The sequence below is a fragment of the Otolemur garnettii genome, unplaced genomic scaffold, assembly GCF_000181295.1.
Source record: "Otolemur garnettii isolate 467f Iridium unplaced genomic scaffold, OtoGar3 scaffold00019, whole genome shotgun sequence".
In the NCBI taxonomy this organism is placed as follows: domain Eukaryota; kingdom Metazoa; phylum Chordata; class Mammalia; order Primates; family Galagidae; genus Otolemur; species Otolemur garnettii.
Window position 1 is genome coordinate 8,798,854 of NW_003852414.1, and position 20,977 is coordinate 8,819,830.

General features: G+C 42.3%; 1 protein-coding gene across 1 annotated transcript in view; it reads right to left on the reverse strand.

Annotated features, from left to right (window-relative positions):
- Window positions 1-20,977, reverse strand: part of GAD2 (glutamate decarboxylase 2) — a 75,997-nt gene that overhangs the window by 35,522 nt on the left and 19,498 nt on the right. Inside the window, exon 9 of the mRNA XM_003786746.2 lies at window positions 13,875-13,952. Within this exon, the coding sequence (XP_003786794.1) occupies window positions 13,875-13,952 (78 nt within the window). The remainder of the gene's footprint in view (window positions 1-13,874; window positions 13,953-20,977) is intronic.

The window sequence follows — 20,977 nt, forward strand, 5'->3', positions numbered from 1 at the left end:
CTAAGTGTTTGTCAGTGGATGAATGAATAAAGAAAATGTGATAAATGTATATAGAGAGATATTATTCAGGACTGTAAGAGAAGGAAATCCTGCCATTTGTGACAACACAGATGAACTTGGAGGACATTATGCTAAGTAAAATAATCCAGGTCCAAAATGACAAGTACTGCCTGATCTCACTTATATATAGAATCTAAAAAAGCCAAGCTCATAGAAATAGAGTGGTTATCAGGTGTGGAGGGTGGGGGAAATGGGCTGATATTGGTCTCATGTTTACAGACTCTCAGATTCAAGGTGAGACCTCATGTACAACATGGTGACTATAGTTAATAACGATGCATCATATACTTGAAGCTTTCTAAGAAAGTAGATCTTAAGTGTTCTCACCCAAATAAGGGTAACTGTGAATGTTAAGTGGTAGAAAGGGGCACCGATGTGAATCAGTTAGCTTGATTGTAGTAATAATTTCACAATACACATGTACGTATATCAAAGCATCACTGTATACATTACACGTACAGAATTTTAATTTCTTAGTTATACCTCAATTAAGGTGGGGAAGAAAATAACATTTTTCTTAAAAGTTTAAATAATAAGAAAAAGACAAGGGCAGACTGGAAGGGAGGTATGATAATAATCAGTATCTGAAACTATAAATGAGTAAACTGAAACTATCAGAAATCTAAAACCATTCAAAAGTCAAAAGCTTTCTTATATTGCAACAATGATCAGGAGAAAACTTAATGAAAAAGAGAGAAATTTAACAATGGTAACAAAAATTTAAAAATATCTCAAAATAAACTTACCAAGTAACTATAAAATCTATAAGAGAAACCAGATCTTTACCAAAGGACACATAAAATGGAGAGCACATCATGTTCTTTGATAAGAAAACTCAACAGTTAATATCTAAACTTAACAGAATTCCCAATGATAGGATCCCCTATGGGAATTTTAGGTGAGTGGGAACCTGGGAAAGTAATTCTAAAGTAGAAGAGGATGAAAAACATTAGTAAAAGAGAGAGAGAGGAAAAAAAAAAAGAATGGGCAGGGGAAATTTTTTTTCTATTACCTAGTAGAACATATTATAAAACTATAGTGATTAAAAAGTATGGTGGCCATGAGTGGTGGCTTATGCCTGTAATCCTGGCACTCTGGGAGGCAGAGGCAAAAGGATCACTTGCACTCAGAGTTTGAGACGAGTCTGAGCAAGAGTGAGACCGTATCTCTACAAAAAGTTCACATTAACTGGGCATGGTGGTGTGTGTCTATAATCCTACCTGCTTGGGGGCCAGGAGGAAACAGGATTGCTTGAGCCCAGGAGTTTGAGGCTGCAGTGAACTATGATGATGCCACTGCACTCTAGCTAGTCTAGTGAGACTCTGTCTCTTAAGTAAATAAATAAATAGTAGGATAATAGAGCCAGATAGGGATAGCAATGGAATAAATCTAAAAGTTGAGAAATACCCAGTATGAATTTAGTGTACAAATATATAAATGAGAGATGCGGGGGATGTTAAATAGTATTGGAATAGCAACAACAACAACAAAAAGAGAGAGAGAGAGAGAGAAAGAAAAAAAATTCATATTTCTTACCACAGACTAAAATAAATTTCAGATAGATCAACTATTTAAATATTTAAATAATAATACAAAGGTCCTGGCTTGGCGCTCGTGGCACAATAGTTACGGCATTAGACACATACACAGAGGCTGGTGGGTTTGAACCCAGCCCCGGCCAGCTAAATAGCAATGACAACTGCAACCAAAAAATAGCTGGGGGTTGTGGTGGGCACCTATAGTCCCAGATACTTGGAGGCTGAGGCAAGAGAATCGCTTGAGCCCAAGAGTTGGAGGTTGCTGTGAGCTGTGATGTCACAGCACTCTACCCAGGGCGACACAGTGAGACTGTCTCAATAATAATAATAATACAAAGGTCCTAGGGAAAAACATGAATATTTATACATGTCAACAGTGGAAAACATCTTCTAACAACACTAAAGTTGAAAACTGGGTGATTATCACTTTGACTACCAAAAAAGAAACATTTTTATAAATACCACTAATGAAATTAAAATTAAAAAGCAGATTATACATTTTAGAAGACATTTGCAACATGTATGACAAAAGATGGCTTTGTTTTCTTTTCCTTTTTGAGCTATAAATAACTGGCAAGCATAAAATAGTCAACTATGCTAATTATCAACATGCAAATGAAAACATGAATATTAAAAAAAACCCTCCATCCATCAAATTGACACAAATCACTTAAGGTTTTATGGGTTAGTCAGGGCAGGTGCCCCTTTCTACCACTTGACGGGAGGGTAAATTGGTTGGACCTTTGCTGACATCAATATCAAAACTCTTAGCATACGGGTGGTGCCTGTGGCTCAAAGGAGTAGGGCACTGGCCCCATGAGCCGGAGGTGGCGGGTTCAAATGCAGCCCTGGCCAAAAACTGCAAAAAACCCCCCAAAAACTCAGCATAGGCAAAGTCCTGGGCTCAGAGATCCTGGGAGTTTATTCTAAGAAAATACTGTAAGGATGTGTGTGCGTGTTCAGCCACAATGATATTTATATCAGCATTTTTAAATAGTGAAAATTTAAAGGCTCTTAAATGTTTAAAAATGGATTTGTTAAGTAACATAAATGCTAAATCATAGATTATTAAATAGTGATTGAGAATTGTATTGGAGAATTTCTATTGACATGCAAGTTGTTGATAATATTGAACATTTTGTTCCTTTTATGTTAAAATGTATAAAAATACATTTGACAGCATATGCACCAAAGTATTATGAAATATTTTATCTTTTATTTTCTTATTTTTCCACAATTAATATGTGTGGCTTCTGGAATAATTATTTAAAAAAAGGAACTATCTCCTATAACATCATATAAATTAGCTCAAAATAGATCAGAGACCTGAATGTAAAAGTTAAAATTATAAAACTCTAAGAAGAAAACAAAGGGAAAAATCTACATGTCACTAATTTTTTTTTTTTTGAGACAGAGTTTCATTTATTAGCCCTTGATAGAGTGCTGTGAAGTTGCAGCTCACAGCAACCTCCAACTCCTTGGGCTTAGGTGATTCTCTTGCCTCAGCCTCCCAAGTAGCTGGGACTACAGGTGCCCACCACAATGCCTGACTATTTTTTTGTTTCAGTTAGGCTGGAGCTGGGTTTGAACCCATCACCCTCGGTATATGGGGCCGGCACCCTACTCACTGAGCCACAGGTGCCGCCTGCAAGTCACTGAATTTGGTAATGATTTTGAGGATATAATACCAAAGGCCCAGCCAATGATGAAGAAAAACTAGACATATTGGACTTCATGAAAAATCAAAACGTTGGTACATCAAAAGACGTTATCAACAAGGAGGAAGACAACTCACAGAATGGGGAAAACATTTGAAAGTATATAACTGATAAGGAATTAATATCCAGAATATATAAAGAACTCCTAAAATTCAGCAATGACAAACCCAATTCAAAAATAGGCAAAGCACTTGAATAGACATTTCCACAAAGAAGATGTATAAATGGGGTGGTTCCTGTGACTCAAGGAGGTCATATACTGGGGGTGTCGGGTTCAAGCCTGGCCCCAGCCAAAACTGCAAACAAAGAAAAAAAAAAGAAGATGTATAAATGGCCAACAAGTACATGAAAAGACGTGCACTAGGAAAATGCAAATCAAAAGCATAATGAAGGCTCGGCACCTGTAGCTCACTGAGTAGGGCACCAGCCACATACACAGAAGCTGGTGGGTTCAAGCCCAGCCCGGGCCCGCTAAACAACAATGACAACTGCAACCAAAAAATAGCTGGGCGTTATGGTGGGTGCCTGTAGTCCCAGCTACTTGGGAGGCTGAGGTAAGAGAATTGCTTGAACCCAAGAGTTTGAGGTTGTTGTGAGCTGTGACACCACAGCACTCTACCAGGGCTGACATAGTGAGACTCTGTCTCAAAACAAACAAACAAACAAAAAAACACAATGAAAACAGAAAATACAAGTGTTGGTTAAGATGTTGAAATATTGGCACCTTTGCATACTGCTGATGGGAAGGTAAAATGGTAGAGCAGTCATGGAAAACAGTGAAGCATTTCCTCAATAAATTAAAAATAGAATTACCACATGATCCAGCAATTCTACTTCTAGATATCTCCCCAAATCAGCAAAAAGCAAAGTCTCAAAGAGGGAATGGTATGCCCATGTTTTATAGCAGCATTATTCACAGTAGCCCCGAATGGAAACAACTCAAGTGTCTGTAGATGAATGAACGGATAAACAAAGATGCATATTTATAAAGGAATATTATACAGCCCCCCAAAGGAAGGCAACTGGGACATATGCTATGACACGAATAAACCTTAAGAGCATTATAGTAAGTGAAATACACCAGTCAAAAAAATGAAACACTATACAATTCCATTTATATGAGTGGGGTCTATAGAGAAGTCAAGTTCGTAGACATGGAAAGCAGGATGCTGGATGCCAGGGTTGGAGGCGCTGACAGGGAGTTAGTGTTTAACGGGCACGGAGTTTTAGTTTTGCAGGAGGAAGAGTCGTGGAGATGGATAGTGGTGACGGTTGTACAACCATATGAGTGCATCCCACTGAAATATACACATCAAAATGGTTAAGATGAAAAATTTTGTGTGTTCTTTTTTTAATCACAATGAAAAATTAGGGAAGAAAATAGCAGGGTCTGTGTTTAGCTAGCGAATATTAGGAATTGTCTTCTGAGGCCAAGTCCTGACTCATCACTTGCCACCCATGTCACGCTGGATGTATCACCTGTGAGGTGTTAAAGGTCAAATGGAAAAACATCCCCTAAACTTGCCATACTGTTGAATATTGTTGTGTTGTGGAAACACTTCATTATGTCAGCACGAAGTAAATGTAAGGAAATAGACGCTTTTGTATGTGTAGTTAAATGAATTAATTAGATCAAATGTGCAAAGAGCCTAGGATTGTGCCTGGTTTGTAATAAAGACTCAGTATGTGTCAGCTGTTGTTATTCTAGGATCCCTCTTGGTATAGGACAGGCATCCTCAAACTACGGCCTGTGGGCCACATGCGGCCTGCCTAGGACATTTATCCAGCCTGCCGGGTGTTTTTGCCGCCACTGCCTGTCCTGCTTAGCAGCGACTTGTCCTGGGGCCCGTGGTCCGGCCCTCCAATGGTCGGAGGGACGGTGAACTGGCACCCTGTTTAAAAAGTTTGAGGACCCCTGGTATAGGACATGATGAAGACCCCACACCATCAACATCCTAAGTTCTCTGCATCTAAACTCATGGGAGACCGGGCACTCAGAGTGCCTCTCATGGCCCCTGCTTGATAATAATTGATTTGGTGTCTATCTGAAATGTGTTTTCTTACAGAACACAGAACAGTTCCCCAAGGACCTGAAAGAGTTAATGAGCATCCCTAACCACTTTCTGGCACTGGCCACAATTTAGCTAATTTCAGAAAAGAGTGTAATGACCCCAGATTATTTATACTTTCAATTGTTTCAACCAATTGTATGATAAAGTGTGGTCCTTAACAAGCACAGGGAAATGTAATCTAACTTTAATTTATAAAGCCAGAGTGATGGGTTTAAAAGAAAGGCTGAAATGTATACAGAAGCATTAGTAGTTAATTTGTGGTATGCGATTAAAAGCATTAATCAAAATAGCTGACAAAATTCTTGTGTTACACAGGAGCTAGGAAAGCTGGTGCCTCTTTTAATCCTCTGCCAGCTGGTATCAGGTGCCTTGGTTAGATTTCTTTTCTGTAAGGTTTTACAACAGATTACTACTAATGTAAGTAACAGAAAGGAACCCTGAAGATAGCAGAAAGAGATGGAGAATGGAGGAGAGAGGGAAGAGGGTATTAATTTCTAAAAATAGAGAGTGCTAGAGGCTATTAATTTCTAAAAATACCCTTGAGTCCACACTGATAATAAATGAGAGAGAGAGAGAGAGAGAGAGAGAGAGAGAGGACAAAAAGAAAAAAAAGACAAAAAGATAAGGGGAACTCTCTCCTATCATAGAATGAAGGGAACTAATAAATATAGACAGAATGATGGAGTTCGAAAATCACTATTCTGCAAGGACCATCACAATATTTCAGGCAAAATTCATCAGTGGATGTCAAACTAGTGGGTGAACATTTCAGGAGCAACAGGATATTTATATAGTGTCCAAGAATCCCCTACAAGATACTCACTGCAAAGAAGAAAAATAGTCATTGTGTAATGGAGAAACCTGGAAAAATGGTCAAAGTTACCATTACTGGTAATCTCATCTCAGGATGAAATACACTTGATCAAGGGGAAGCCGCATGTCCCTGAAGTCTTGCTCTAAATGCGTCACTCGCATCTAATCATGAGGAAATATCAGGAAAAATCCAAATTAACTACAAAATAAATGGTCTACATGCTTCAGAAAAGATCAATGATGTGATAGACAAAGGAAAGGCTTAGGGAATGTTCCAGATTAAAGGAGACTGAAGAGCTGTGCTGATGACTAAATGCCACTTGTGATCCTGGACTGGGAAAGATAGCTACGGTGGGTATGACTGGGACAGTTGATCAAACTTGCATCCGGTATGTAGATTTAATAATGGCATTGCATCAGTGTCAAATTTCTGGATTTTGATAATTGTCCTGTGTTTGCGGATATCTTTCTTCTCAGGAAACACACATTGAGGTATTAAGGGGGTAAAACTGGGACTATGTCTTATAAGGAACTCTCTAAGGGCTCAGGAAAAAAAAACTGTGTATATATATGAAATTAATGTATGTAGTGTTCATTACCTTCAATTATGTAATATTTTGAATTTTATATACAGTATATATGGGGAGAAAAAGAAGGAAAAAGCTCATGTGTCAGAATGTTCATAATTGGTCCATGTAGGTGTAGGGTATACCTTTTGACTATTTTTGCAATTTTTCTTTCCATTCGGAATTATTTAGAAAATACAATGTAAAAAAAAAAAAAGGTTGGATGAGTTACTGTCCAAGAACCTTTCCAACTCTAAGGGTGTCAAAAGAACTCTGGTATCTGTATATCATGGAATACTATTCAGTTGTCAACAGAGGCTATGCCCGGATCTGTCCCTTCCCTCCTCCCCCTCCTCCCCAAACCTCCCCACTTTCCATCTTGCTCCTGTTGCCTTCTCTCCCATTCCCTTCCAATTTTATGATGTGTGATAATTCCAGAGGTTTTGGGAGATCCTCAAAGAGCCCACACAATTTCAGCCAAAAGAAGAAGGAACTCAACGGGGGAAATGAAACGTCTGCAATCTATTTTATCCCTTCTTTCTCCCCACACTATTCACACTTCCTCTCCAGCAGGACCTTCCCCTCCCAGCGAAACAGGCCTTCAGCTCCTCTCCTTAAAAGCTGCCCTGCCCTGGATCCAACAATCAATCCCCTCTGGCTGCCCTACGTCCTCCCTTCCTGCTCAAGCTCTTGGAAGTTGCTTGTCTGGATTCTCTCTTCTCCTGTCTCTCACCTGGGCCCCTGCTAACTGCCTTTGGACCTCACCCCACATCGAAACTGCTCTTGCCAAACTCACCAGCCACCTCCTTGTAAGTCAAGCCAAGGGGTAGTGGGTGACCCACATCTCCTTGAAAGGTAGCATTTGGTCCTGCTGACCACTTCTTTCTCTAGACCAGCGGTTCTCAATCTGTGGGTCACTGACCCCTTTGGGGGTCAAATGACCCTTTCACAGGGGTCACCTAAGACTATCCTGCATATCAGATATTTACATTGCAATTTGTAACAGTAGCAAAATTACAGTTATGAAGTAGCAATGAAAATAATTTCCTGGATGGGGTTCACCACAACATGAGGAACTATATTGAAGGGTTGCGGCATTAGGAAGGTGGAGAACCACTGCTCTAGACACACCCTTGTGGCCTCCATTCCTAATTCTATGCCCACAGCTCAGGCCACTCTCTCTGTCTCCCTTGCAGGTTCCTCTTACTCTGCCTGCCCCCGAAGCGTGGACGCTCTGTGGAGTTCACCCCTAGGCTCACATTCCCAACTGCCTACCAGACAGCCTCCCTCGGATGTCCCAGAAACTCTTCAAACTCAACATCTCCTAATCTGAACTTCTCAGCTCAGCCAGGGGCTCTTATCCCAGAGAACACCACCTTGGCTTAGCTGGCAAGCCAGAAGCTGCCATCTGTCTGGTCTCCTTCCTCATCCTGCACGCCAGTCAATAAACATCTGTATTAATCCTAGCACTGCTTGTCCACTGCTCAGCCCCCCATTTGTCACCTTCCATTCCTCTTACTACAGCAGCCACCAACATGCAGTCTCTAACCCCTCTCACTCTGTATCGAAACTAATCTAACATAAAACTATGATGTTGCTTCTCTGCTCAACATAGTGATGTCCCATGCTTTCAACCTCAAGTTCAAACAGCTTAATCTCATGCACAAGGCCCTTCATGGTAAGGATAGTCTCACCACATCCTCCCCTTTTTTCCAGTTCCTTGAACAAGCCAAGTTCTCTCATCAATGATTTAGAATGTGCCTGGAACATCCTTTCTTCTCCTCTTCATCTTCACCTGGCGACCTCCCATCGTCCTTCCTCTAGAAGCAGAACTGCATGTGTATCAATGGCCTAGTATATCATTGTGCTCACCTTCCTGAGTGTTATAGCTTGGTTCACACTGGGCTAAGTTTTGTATCATCTGTGACAATGTCCACTGTGCTCCCAATCGAGGCTACTGCCCATGGCCAAAAGAAGTAGTTCACAGAGCTCCCACTTTCTTAACATGGGAACTTGATAGTCTCCCAAATTATCATGCATATGGTAGAAATTTTCTCTCCTCTTCTCTTTACTGAATATTTGGGAAAACATCTCTTTTGCTCAGCGACCTAATCCAATTCTGAAATATTGCTCAGTCTACTTTCATAAGTACATATTTTCCTATATTGATTCATTTTTCTTCTGTATTCTTAGATGCATCCACACAGCATTCATGTGGACTTCACTAATTCAGATTTTGCAAATCGTAGACCCAATGGCACTTGAATAAAAAAAATCATTAATCCCATCAATGTGAATATTTGACTTTTTGTTAACAAGGAAAGGGGACTCTTAAACGAGAATGAAATAGAAGATTCATTCAACACACTTCCCTTCCTGGAATTTAATTAGTCATTTTTTACAAAATAGAATACTCTTTTTTTGGCCATGATACTTCACACTGAAGGGTAGGCTGTGGTGGACTCAAAGTTTGCATTACTTCATCTTATTCTACTTATTAGAACACAATTAAAATGCTTCTTGATATTTAACTCTGAGGGAACCTAGTTCAGACAAGGATTTACTATACCCTTATCTTTATTTTGTTTTAACTGAGAACCAGTTTCCCTTTGAAGTGGTCACCAAAGTAAACCCCTGTGTCTGCTCATGGGAAGAGGGTACCTTTCTGAGATCTCCTGCCTCGTGTCATTTGGGATTTGTAGCTAGAAAGGCACAGAGGGTTCCCTTTCACTGAGACACGTCCTTTCAGTCGCGAATCTCCACTAGTTCAACTGTCTGTAGAACACAGTGAAACCCATCACCCCAGCCGCAGGGAGATCAATGTGCCCTGGGAAAGAGCAGGCCCAGGTTTGTGTTCTGGGCCTGGACGGACTTCCCAAAGCACAGTCAGGAGCAGCGAGCATGCAGAAACTCACCTTGTCAACTTCAAGTGATTTTCTGAACTGCACGTCTGAGTTTCACAAGGACAGGACAATAAAAAGGGCCCAGAGTGCTTTAGCCAATACCGATGGGAGTGGCGGCTACAAATGACTGTCCAAGACATTCTTCTGGGCGTCTGACCCCAAACCCATGAACTTCACTTAAATCACTAAGGCCAGGGTGGCTGTCAGTCTTCAACTCATGCTACATAGATTGTAGGAATTATCAACATACAGTTAAAAGACTACATGTAGCTACTAACACAGCTTTAAATCCGTTTTTCTCCCCCCCACAGACCCTCATATAATACTGCTAAGAGAATAATCTGGCAAGACCTTTTACAAGGTAATCTGGCCTGACGTCTCCCTCCCCGTTCGAACATTCATATAATTTTAGTTAGCAAATCTATGAAGGGATAAATATAAATGAAGAAGCTGCAGAAATGTGAGGATGTGTACTGAAGGATGGGAAGGCTAATTTTGACAAGAATTCCAGATATAGGAATATCCACGTTTCTGCTTACTCTGTTCTAGGTATTGTTCATTCTTTTTCTTTCTTTTTAGCTTTTCACATTTTTCAACACATTTAATCTTCATAACCCTACGAAGCAGGTGCCAGTCCTTTTTTCCTTTTTTCAGATAAAATGAGGCACGGAGAGGCATGTACCTTCCACTGTGGGCACTGAGATTCCAATTCAAACAATCAGTTCCAGAGCCAGCCCTCTAAAGTACTATCGTGCTTTCTGACAGCCACCCCTGAAATATCACACAGTTAAGGGGGTCTCTGTATGTAACAATGTACAAAAATTACATTATCTTGTTTACTTAGGAGAAAAATGATCACAAACATGTAGAGAAAAAAAATGAAAATGCTTCTATGCCTAGAAAAAGAGAGTCAAAGATTTAGATACTGATATGGAATGAGTGATGATCTTTAGATGGTAGAACTAGGCTTTTTTTTTGCAGTTATCGTCTATTTTTTAAAAGAAAGCATAGTTGTTATTTAGATGGTAAAACTGTAATTTATTCCTCGTAAAGCTCCAACTGTGCTTCCTTCTTCCGCTCCCGTTTCCCTTCACACCTCTCCTCCTCGCCGCAGGCTTCCACCGCACACCTGGTTCTCCTAGGCCTCGTTCTTTCCCACCTTATTTCTTATTCTTTTTGCTCCTTCCATTTTCCTTCCTTCCTCTACTGCTCTCCTCTGTCCCCCATCAAGCAAGTTGCAAAAGATAAAAAGCAATACTTTTAGATGGGGGCGGTGGCTCACGCCTGTCATCCTAGCACTCTGGGAGGCCAAGGCAGGTGGATTGCTTGAGCTCAGGAGTTCGAGACCAGCCTGAGAAAGATCAAGACCCTGTCTCTACTAAAAATAGAGAAAAACTCATCAGGAATTGTGGTGGGCATCTGTAGTCCCAGCTACTTGGGAGGCTGAGGCAAGAGGATTGCTCAAACCCAAGAGTTGAGATTGCTGTGAGCTATGATGCCATGGCACTCTACCCAGGGTGACAGAGTGAGACTCTGTCTCAAAAACAAAACAAAACAAAAACCCAGTACTTTTAAGTTGTATAACCCAGTACTTTTAAAGTTATAGTTTAAGCATTATAGTTTTCCTAATGGCCTCTAAAATCATTGAAATAACATTCTTTGATTTTCAGATTTGAGGCCACCTGGCCAGTGATTCTCACTCCCACTGGCTTTCCAGCATTCCTGCCTCCTGCCTCCTCCGCCCTCCTGTTGGTGGTGACAAGCTCCTGGTGCCTGTCCTGGCAGCCTGGTCCCTGCCCTTAGCTCTCCCTCTGGACCAGGCCTGCACTTCTCTTGCAGATGTTCAGGGGTCCTCAGCCTTTTGTTCCCACGAGGCTTGGTGGACTTGTGCAAGATCTTTTTTATTGTCACACCCGATTTTCACAGTAGCAGAAGTGGCCATCAGGATGCTTTTAGGAGTGGAGGCAAGAGGATGCCCCATCAGCCCACTAGGATTCAACTCAAGAATGCTTCTGGCCTAGGCAGCGAGGAGGGCCAGGATGGCTTATCTAGGAGGGTCTTCCCCGAATTCTAGACTTCTTACTCAAAACAGATCAACTACGGATTAAGAAAAATTTTAAAGTCATCTAAACCTTGTTTCTGATTAAGCAATTTTTTGAGTTTTCACCTCGAATTTGGCTCTTAAGTCCTTGCTAATGAGGCACATTGGCAACCTTAAAATTATAAGGCAGCTCCATTTTTCAAAATGTGCAGCCTCACCCCGGTCTTTTTCACACTTCTTGCCTGTCCCATTGCTAGAACTTCCCACCTGGCCTACCTGGCTGGAGACCGTCTCCCCTTCCTTGCTTCCTCCAGGGCAACTTCATCCATGTCCTTCTTGAATACAAATGCTTTCAAATTACCTTGTTCCCAGACCTATCAAGCTCAAGCCCTAATTGTAGTTCCACTGCTCCCAAAGGAAAGAATAACACACCTTTCCTCCATCCCCTTGAAGCCAGGAAAACAGCCTGCAAGATGGAGTCTGAGAAGCTGAGCTGGGGCATTACAGCTGACCTTAGTTGGCTCAGCCTTCTCCACACACCTTGCAAGATTATCTAGTTAAGGTTTCACTGTGATTGTGAGGATGTTTGTCTCAAAAGACATTGGGGGAAGTAGTCACACATAGACCATAGGTGTTTGGATATCAGTAAAGGTTACTTTGATGATATAATGTTTTCTTTGATGATTCTCTTTTGGTTAAAGTGCAAATTACCTTTCTGTTGTTTAAACATTTTACACTGTTAAAATGAAGACTGCTTCCTATCAGATACAGTTAAAAGTTTCTAGGTTTCCTTATATTCTTATTATAAAAATTATTAGAACTGTAACTGAGTCAGAACAGAACTGAGAGACTACTCTGGCTGTTCTCTGGATTGCTGACTTTTGGATGACAAAGTGTGGTGGACTTAATCCCTATCTCAGCCCCTGGCTGACAGTGACAGGCAGCCAGACCCGGTCTTTGTCCGGTAACACCTGCCTTGTACAAACAATGTATGTTCTTTGCAAACAAGCAAACAAAATCAGGCAAAACAGAAAGGTATAAACAAAAAGTGACAATTGTCTTTAACCTCCTCACCCAGAGGTGAATGTGGTTATTAATCAATTGGAATTTCAGAACTTTCAGGGGTCCAGGGGACCAACTGTACCAGCCAGGGCTGACCCCTCCTGCTGCCTCTGCTCAGGCCTGGCTCCTCGCCTTCAGCCCTGCTACTTCTGCAGCTTTTCTGCTGGTGTCGAGTCTTCTGTAAATCCCCCTGCCTTCCCCTGCACCTATCTAACTTCTAATTTTAAAAGTTCAGTTAACGCCTGTCCCTTACATGAAGTTTTCTATGCCTGTCCTGTGAACACGTGCTCACCCATGCTGTGCGGTCCAACCATATACTGCCCCCTACTGATACTAGTGCATTTTCCCACCTAGATCACATCATTGTCAGGGAATTGGGGTCCAGCCTCATGGTTCTCTAGAACCTAGTGACATGGTAGCCAATCAGTGCACCCCTGCCTAATAAATATATAAGAATGGTTCATGGAGTGGCTTCCTTTCAATTTAGCGAAAGTTGTTACTTAAGCCTTTCAAGACTGGATGTAGTTTTTACGAGGCTCTGGCCTATAGGCCAGTGATACTTTACATGGATATTCTAAAAATACTTTAAAATCTCCACCACAAAGCAGCACCTCAATCCCAGAGCGCCCGGGAAACCCAGGTGCCCATAGAGACAGGGATTTTCCCCGGGAGTCCTCTAGTTCCAGCACAGAACTGTGGAGTTACTGGTGTGCCATTTCCTCCGCTCCCCAAACTGCCCCCTACCTCCCGTAATCAGCTCATCAAGTTTACATCGGTCATCATGCTGAACGTGATGATGCCGCCATAAATCAGAGATCGAGCTGTCTGCTGCTGCTAAGGAGCCCAGGTGATGAATGTGCTCCTGCAGATTCTGAACGTGCAGAATATTTTGATTCATTTAACAAAGGTTCTGATTCAAAGGCTGCGAGAGCCTCTGACAGTATCGAGGCACAACCTCTGAAGGCTCCAAACAGGTTAAAAACAAAAGAGCAGCCAGCAGCGGCTGGCTGCCCTGCGGTCGTCTCCTGTCTTCAGACCGAAAGGTATTTGTTGTGGAATTCACAAGTCACTGACCAACAAGGGTTACAGATGCCTGCTCACCTCTCATCACATTTAATCAGAATCACGCTGTCTGTTCCAATCCCTAAGGCTGCAGCTCCCTTCTTGAGAGAAAAATGACTCCGAAAAAAAAAAAAAAGAGCATATTTGCAATTAGTTTCATATAAAGATAAGTTCCATTCCATTGGCTTCCCCCCCCCCCCTTATATTTCTAGTTTGTAATCTTCAAAGCCTGGGCTGCTGACAGAAGGTGGCATCCTTCTCTTGCACTTTTAAAAATTGTGGTGAAACACATACAGGGTGGCCATAAAGTCCAAGTGCAATTTAAAATAGTGTGCAATTTGCACCCCAACTTATGGCCACTCTGTATACTGTGAATACCCTGTTAGCCATTTTTTAAGTGTATAATTCAGCAGCTTTAAATGCATTCCCTTTGTTGTGTACAACCATTACCTGCATCTGACTCCAGAACACTTTTCGTCTTGCAAAACTCAAGCTCTGTATGCATTAAACATTTCTTATTTCCTCCCTCCACCAGCCCCGGCAACCACCACTCTACTTTCTGTCTCTGTGGATTTGACTCCTCTGGGTGCTTAGAATGAGTGGAATCATATAGAATTTGGCTTTCGTAAGTGGTGTATTTCACTTGGCATAAAGTCCCCAAGGTCGGGATTCCCTTCCTTTTTAAGGACAAATGATATTTCACTGTATGTATGTATCTCATTTTGTTTATCCGTTTATCTGTGGATGGTTGCTCAGTTGATTCCACCTTTTGGCTTTTGTGACTGACTCATGCTGCTTTGAAACTTGGCCACACAAATGCCTCTTCAAGACTCTGCTTTCAATTGTTCTGAGTAGGTAACTAGAGGGGCTTTGCTGGATCACATGACGCTCCTATTTTAACCTTTTGAGGAACTTCCCTCCTTTCCCCACTGTGGCCGCACCATTTTACATTCTTATCAGCAGAGTATGAGAGTTTCAGTTTCTCCACATTTTCATCAACATTTGTAATTTTGTGTTTTTAGATGATAGTCATCCTCATAACTAGCCGGTTGTTGGGGTGGGTGCCTGTAGTCCCAGCTACTCGGGAGGCTGAGGCAAGGGAATCGCTTGAGTCCAAGAGTCTGAGGTTGCTGTGAGCTATGACGACAGAGGACTCTACCCAGGGTGACAGAGTGAGACTCTGTCTCAAAAGAAAAAAAAAAAAAAGAAAGAAAATAACCATCCTAATGGATGTGAGACGGTAACTCATTTTGCTTTTGATTTGCATCTCATTTCCCTAATGATTAGCTAGCTGTTCAACATCTCACGTGCTTACTGGATATTTATACACATTCTTTGGATACGTTCTATTCAAGTCCTTTGCCCATTTTTGAATAAGCTTATTTTTTTTGTTACTGGGGTTGAAGTCACTTGGGCTTTTTGAGGGAAGATAACAAGATGTTGGAAACTGGAAATGGACCCGATACCCCAGCACACTGTAACTCTGAGCCAACTTCACATCAAGGCCTATGTCACTAACCAGGGTAATCAGCCGCCTCCAGCCGCGATCAGACTTGCATTTTGCTACCAAAAGAGCATACCCGGTTTCTTCCAAGTTCAGTGAAATCGGTGCATTCAGGAAGTTGGCCCTCAACCTGGCACTCTTCTCCCCAGACTTGTTGGAGGGGTGATCTGTCCTGCAGGCAACTGCCCAGCCTGTGGCAGCCTCACACCACTGCCAAGTCTTTGTGCCTTTGATTCTGGGTGGGATCGTGTGTCTCAATGGTCATAATCACTGTGCCATTCTGAGAGCTGAGAAAGGCTGACTTAAACCCAGCTGTACCGCATCTGCCCATCAGCCTCTCCCTATTAACTACAGATCATTAAGCCGTCCAAAAGAAGAGCTGGCTTCCTCCATCTACATCTCCAAAGGCTCGCTGACTGGAATTTTAAGTTACGATTCCACAGAGGGTACTCTCTCTTCCAACGCCCACTTTCCACTCATCTGAATTCTTACATACACAGCACAGGAACTCTGAACATACTGTATTTTTAGGGCGTATGTCTAATACTCAGAAAGAAATCACATTTATAACAGCAGCAAATAATGTTACCCAGTCAAGGGGGACGTTGAACAGAGGAGTTTAAAAAGCCCAGTGCGGTTAGATGCAATGAGAAAGGGCCATTAGCTTCATCTTACAACCTGAGAATGACAAAGTGGATGACCGTTACCAAGATACCTGGGAGCTGGAGGAGAAAGTTTAATTAGGTCAGGGATTTGTAAAGATGCATGACCCTCCCGTCAACACAAAAAAGTGTTTTTGTGTATTTAGGAGGAGACTTGGGAGAGCCTGAGGAGAGTGAGCTAAGGGCAAAGTGGTGCTAAGTCCCTTACAGCCAGGAGGGCACAGGACAGAGGGGCCAGCTGCCCCCACTGAGCCAACACCAGCCGCTCAAATTATGCCCTTCTGTGAACGAGCTCTTAAGCTCTGAACTGCAAAATGGCAAATTGGGGATAAGTAAGAGATCTGGTGCACCTGGTCAACAGAAGCCACGTTCCTGTCTGGTCTCTAATGGGAAAGAATGGGGAGCCCTAAATGAAGAGCAATTACCCAAGATAATTGATCACTGCGCCAAATGCTACCGATTTAAAGAAAAACACATGCCCAAATGGAAAGCTTAAAGATGGGGAACAAAGGTGAGATGAGGCATGAAAAAGAAAATTAGGTAGGAAACATCGAGTCTGTTTATATTTTCAGGAAAAGGAGCCAAAAAAAAAAAAAAGCTAAATGTTATTCACAAATAGCAAGGGACTCGTGGAGAAGAAGGAACTTGAGAGGGAAAAAAGGAAAAATACCACTATCTCATGAGGAAGAAACAAGGAAGGCAGCTTAAATGGCACGTCTCTCATTTTCAATCCTTGGCACCACATTTAACGGAGCCACTTGTTGGTAGATGAGAGGAGAAAAGGATTAACTTCTGGATGCGGAGGAGCCTGGGAAGCAGGTGACCGAAGAGAACTCAGGAAGCTTGGCCATGAGCAGAGGGCATCACGGACCTATGGCATAGGTGGCTTTTATTTATTTATTTATTTCCGATTAATATGAAGGTACCTATGATTGGGTTTCAATGTTTGCATTTATTTGGTAAGGTCCCTGTTGTAGTTGTGCCCTTCACCCAGGAGGCGTGCCATATACTCTCACACTGTGCCCACTGGATGAGAGCACTGGTCCCCACTCCCAACCTGAATTAAATTGAGTTTTTCTTGATTTGTGTGGGCATGGAATAATTCATCTCTTGGCTTCATAGTAGTATTGAATACACTGGATACTTGCTTTCCCATTTTTGTGATACTTTACTTGAGATAATGTTCTCCAAAACTCTCTCCAGGTTAATACAAAAGATTCAGTGGCCTTTAGATATAAAGGGCTCTGCCAAGGTGGGACAGGGGACAGGATGCTCTATATAACAGGCAAAATTCTGAACAAAAATTAGAAGCTACAAGGATTCAAATTTGTCCCTAATAATAAGACTATAATTATGATATACTACTACTAATAAAACAGTACTCCTCAATCTTTTGGGCACCAGGGAATGGTTTCATGGAATACAAGAATTTTTCTAGAGTGGCCAAGGTAATGGTTTGGGGATGATTCAAGTGCATTACAGCTCCACCTCAGATCTTCAGGCATCAGACTCTCACAAAGAGTGTGCAACCTAGATCCTGCAAACACACAGCTCATACAGTAGGGTTCACACTCCTCTGAGAATCTAATGTCCCCTGATCTGACAGGAGGTGGAGCTCAGGAGGTAATGGGGAATGGCTGTAAATACAGATGAAGCTTCACTCACTAACCTCCTGCTGTACATACAATCTGCTTCCTAATAGGCCACAGCCCAGGGACTGGGGACTGCAGTACTAAGACTCTCATAATCATCAATTGTTCATCAATAGAATTTCTGGAAAATAAGTTAATGAGCCCCCAACCTACGGCCCCTTCCCTGATTTGGAAAAAATAGCAATTGACTCTCATGCTTATGTAGGAGTAAATTATATTTCTATTTAAACCCATATAATTTTCTATTATATTTTCTATATATTCTATACTTTTTTCTATAATTTCTATAAGTTTCTATTATATTTCTATACCCATATAATTTTTACTTTGTGCTAAATGAAAAGTTCAAAGATGATGAAAGAGTCATTTCTCTATTTTTTTTTTAAATATGAGGGAACTCTAGAAACAAGATTATGTGATTCGGCTTAGCTTTCAAACAAGTGCAAACAATTAAGGGATTTTAGAGTTATAAAACACTTGAAATTAAAAAAAAGTCAGGCTTTCTAACATTACGATTCACAACAATTGCAAAATTACAGTTATGAAGTAGCAACGAAAATAATTTTCTTATTGGGGGTCACCACAACATGAGGAACTGTATTAAAGGGTCATGGCATTAGGAAGGTTGAAAACCACTGCTGTTCTACTTCCCTGAAAACCCTCTCTCATTCGATCTATGATGTCAGACAATTAAGTTTGTGAATTCATCCCAGAAAAAGTGCTACATACTCCATCACTGAAGAGTCCCGTGGTCACCTTTGAAGTACTCCCCCTTGGGAAGCTATGCACTGATCACCCCTCAAAGCACTTTATCTAGGGTGAGTTCACAAACTTTTCAGACCTTGCAGGTCTCTGTTCATATATCACCTCCACAGAGCGATCTTTTGTGACAGTTCTATAAAATAGCCCAATATCCCCTACTATCTTGTCACCACATGACCTTATAGCAAATGTGTAATTAGTTCACTGTATGTCCCCTACCAGGGCATAGGAGGCTATGTGAGGGCAAGACTCTGTCCCAGTGTATATTTGATAAACACTTGTTGAATTTGTTTTTTTTTTGAGACAGAGTCTCAAGCTGTCACCCTGGGTAGAATGCTGTGACATAACAGCTCACAGCAACCTCCAACTCCTGGGCTTAAGCAATTCTCCTGTCTCTGCCTCCCAAGTAGCTGGGACCACAGGTGCCCGCCAGAATACCCGGCTACTTTTTGGTTGCAGCCATCATTGTTGTTTGGTGGGCCTGGGCTGGATTCGAACCCACCAGCTCAGGTGTATGTGGCTCACGCCTTAGCAGCTTGAACCACAGGTGCTGAGCCACTTGTTGAATTTGTTGACTATATGCTCAGAGAACAAGTCCAGGGAAATGTCACTATTGCCTTACATTTCTGGTCACAAATCCCAACGTTGAGGTGTGGGCTTTGGTGATTAGAACCAGATGATGGTGGTCTCAGGAGACCCCAGTGGCTCTCATCTAAGGCCCATTCTAAAAGCAAGTCCATAACATGCAACCAATATATAGACAGCTACACACCCACACGAAAGATAAAACACAAATACAGTCTAGCAAGGGGGAAGGGAGAGGGGAGAGGGAAGGAGGGAGGGCAAGGTGCACAGTGTGAGGGTGTGTAGCACACCTCCTGCGTGAAGGGCTCAACTACAACTTGAACTTTACCTTAGAGTCACAAACAGTGTCACCTAAACATTTGTACCCTCATATTAATGTGAAACTAAAAAATAAATAAAAGCAAGTCCAGGGATCTCCTTGCTACTTCTCCCTGAAACAGAGGAGAGAAGGCTCCCTAAGACAGAGCCCCTCCCTGGTGGGAGGCAGCTGCAGGCCCTCCTAACCAGACCCATTGCTTGGGAGGAGAAAGAGGCTTCCTACAGATTTCAGACAAAGAGAAAGGACATACTAGTTTGGAGATCTCAGCTCTTAACTTGAGCATTCTACCTTCTAGCTCAGCTGTCCTTGGATCAGTTGTCCTTGGACTTGATCCTTCTGTTCCTTTTGTCCCAATGCCCCTCTCCTCTGTGGGTGAAGTTGATGGGTGTGTGTAGAAGGACGATGAACAGAGGTGGACAGGCTCTTATGCTCAGGGGTCCTCAGCCTGGGAAGGAGCTGGAACCTGCTTCTGTGACCCTTCTCCAGGGCTTAGAGTCCCTAATCTCTCAGCGATGAGGGTTCCCACAGTCCCCTTGCATCTTCCTTCCTTCACACCCCTCCCACACACCCACTGGTTTGCCTCCTGTACGGTAGACCCTAGGACTTGGAGGAAATGATAGTTACATTTGCCCTGGAAAGACCGGTCACCTCTGTGCTTGCTTCTGTTCATCAATGGGCCTGATTTCCAGGAACCTTGTGCTCTGGGAAACCACCTGGTTAATTTCTAACTTGTTATAATAGGGTGGAAGAGGGGATCCTCTAGCCGTGTTTTTAGCGACTGTGTGAGCTGGAGATGTTGTAGATCTGTACCCAAGGCTCTCTGCAAAGCTGCTGTCTCCTCAGCCATAGCCAATTCTAAGGACCAGTGTGAACCCCCCCCCCACCACTGTAAGCTTGTACCCTAAGCATGTGTCAAAACCAAGGAATGGTAGCTAGCAGGATCATGTTTAACACAGAAAAAGACTTAAGGAGGATGTTTGGTGTCAAATGCAAACATGGGTACTGAGAATGCATTTGGTCTTTTCTAGGACTCAGTGGACAATTATTCCCATGATTTTGGGATCCTGGGATGTGTGAATGAAAATATGTAACGGAAAGAGGTGATTGGAGGCACGCTGATGTGGGTTTGACATGTGGATCTCTTTAGGCCAGTTTCTTCCTTATCCTGGGGCATCCTTTACTGAGCTGCCATGCTGAGTCCCTCTCCTGGCAGCATTGCTGTGACAGGTGTAGATGTCCCATGTGAGGTGCCCCCAGGCTGCTCAGTGCACAACAGGCTGCTCATAAGCTGTGGCTTTCCTTAATCTCTCACCTAGTGTGAGACCATCCTCAGCTCTCTCTCATTACCTCGAGTGGAATTGTGAAATCTTCAAAATTAATGTCAAGTCTCTTTCTTTAAGGAAACCGTGGGTCACTACAAAAGTTTTGAGACAGACTGTGTTAAGGTCTGTTATTTCACTTCTAAGAAACACAGTCGACAGGCTCCTTTCTGATCCCCCAGTGTAAGTTTCAACTTGCCCGGCTTATCCGTGTTGCTGGGAGGGTTTCATTTGTTTCATTTTGTCTGTGCGGATTTTAGGTTTCTTGATTTTTCAAGTGTCTCAAAACTTTTGTCATGACTTGTGTATGCCATCTGGAGCCTATGGGGAAATTTCAAA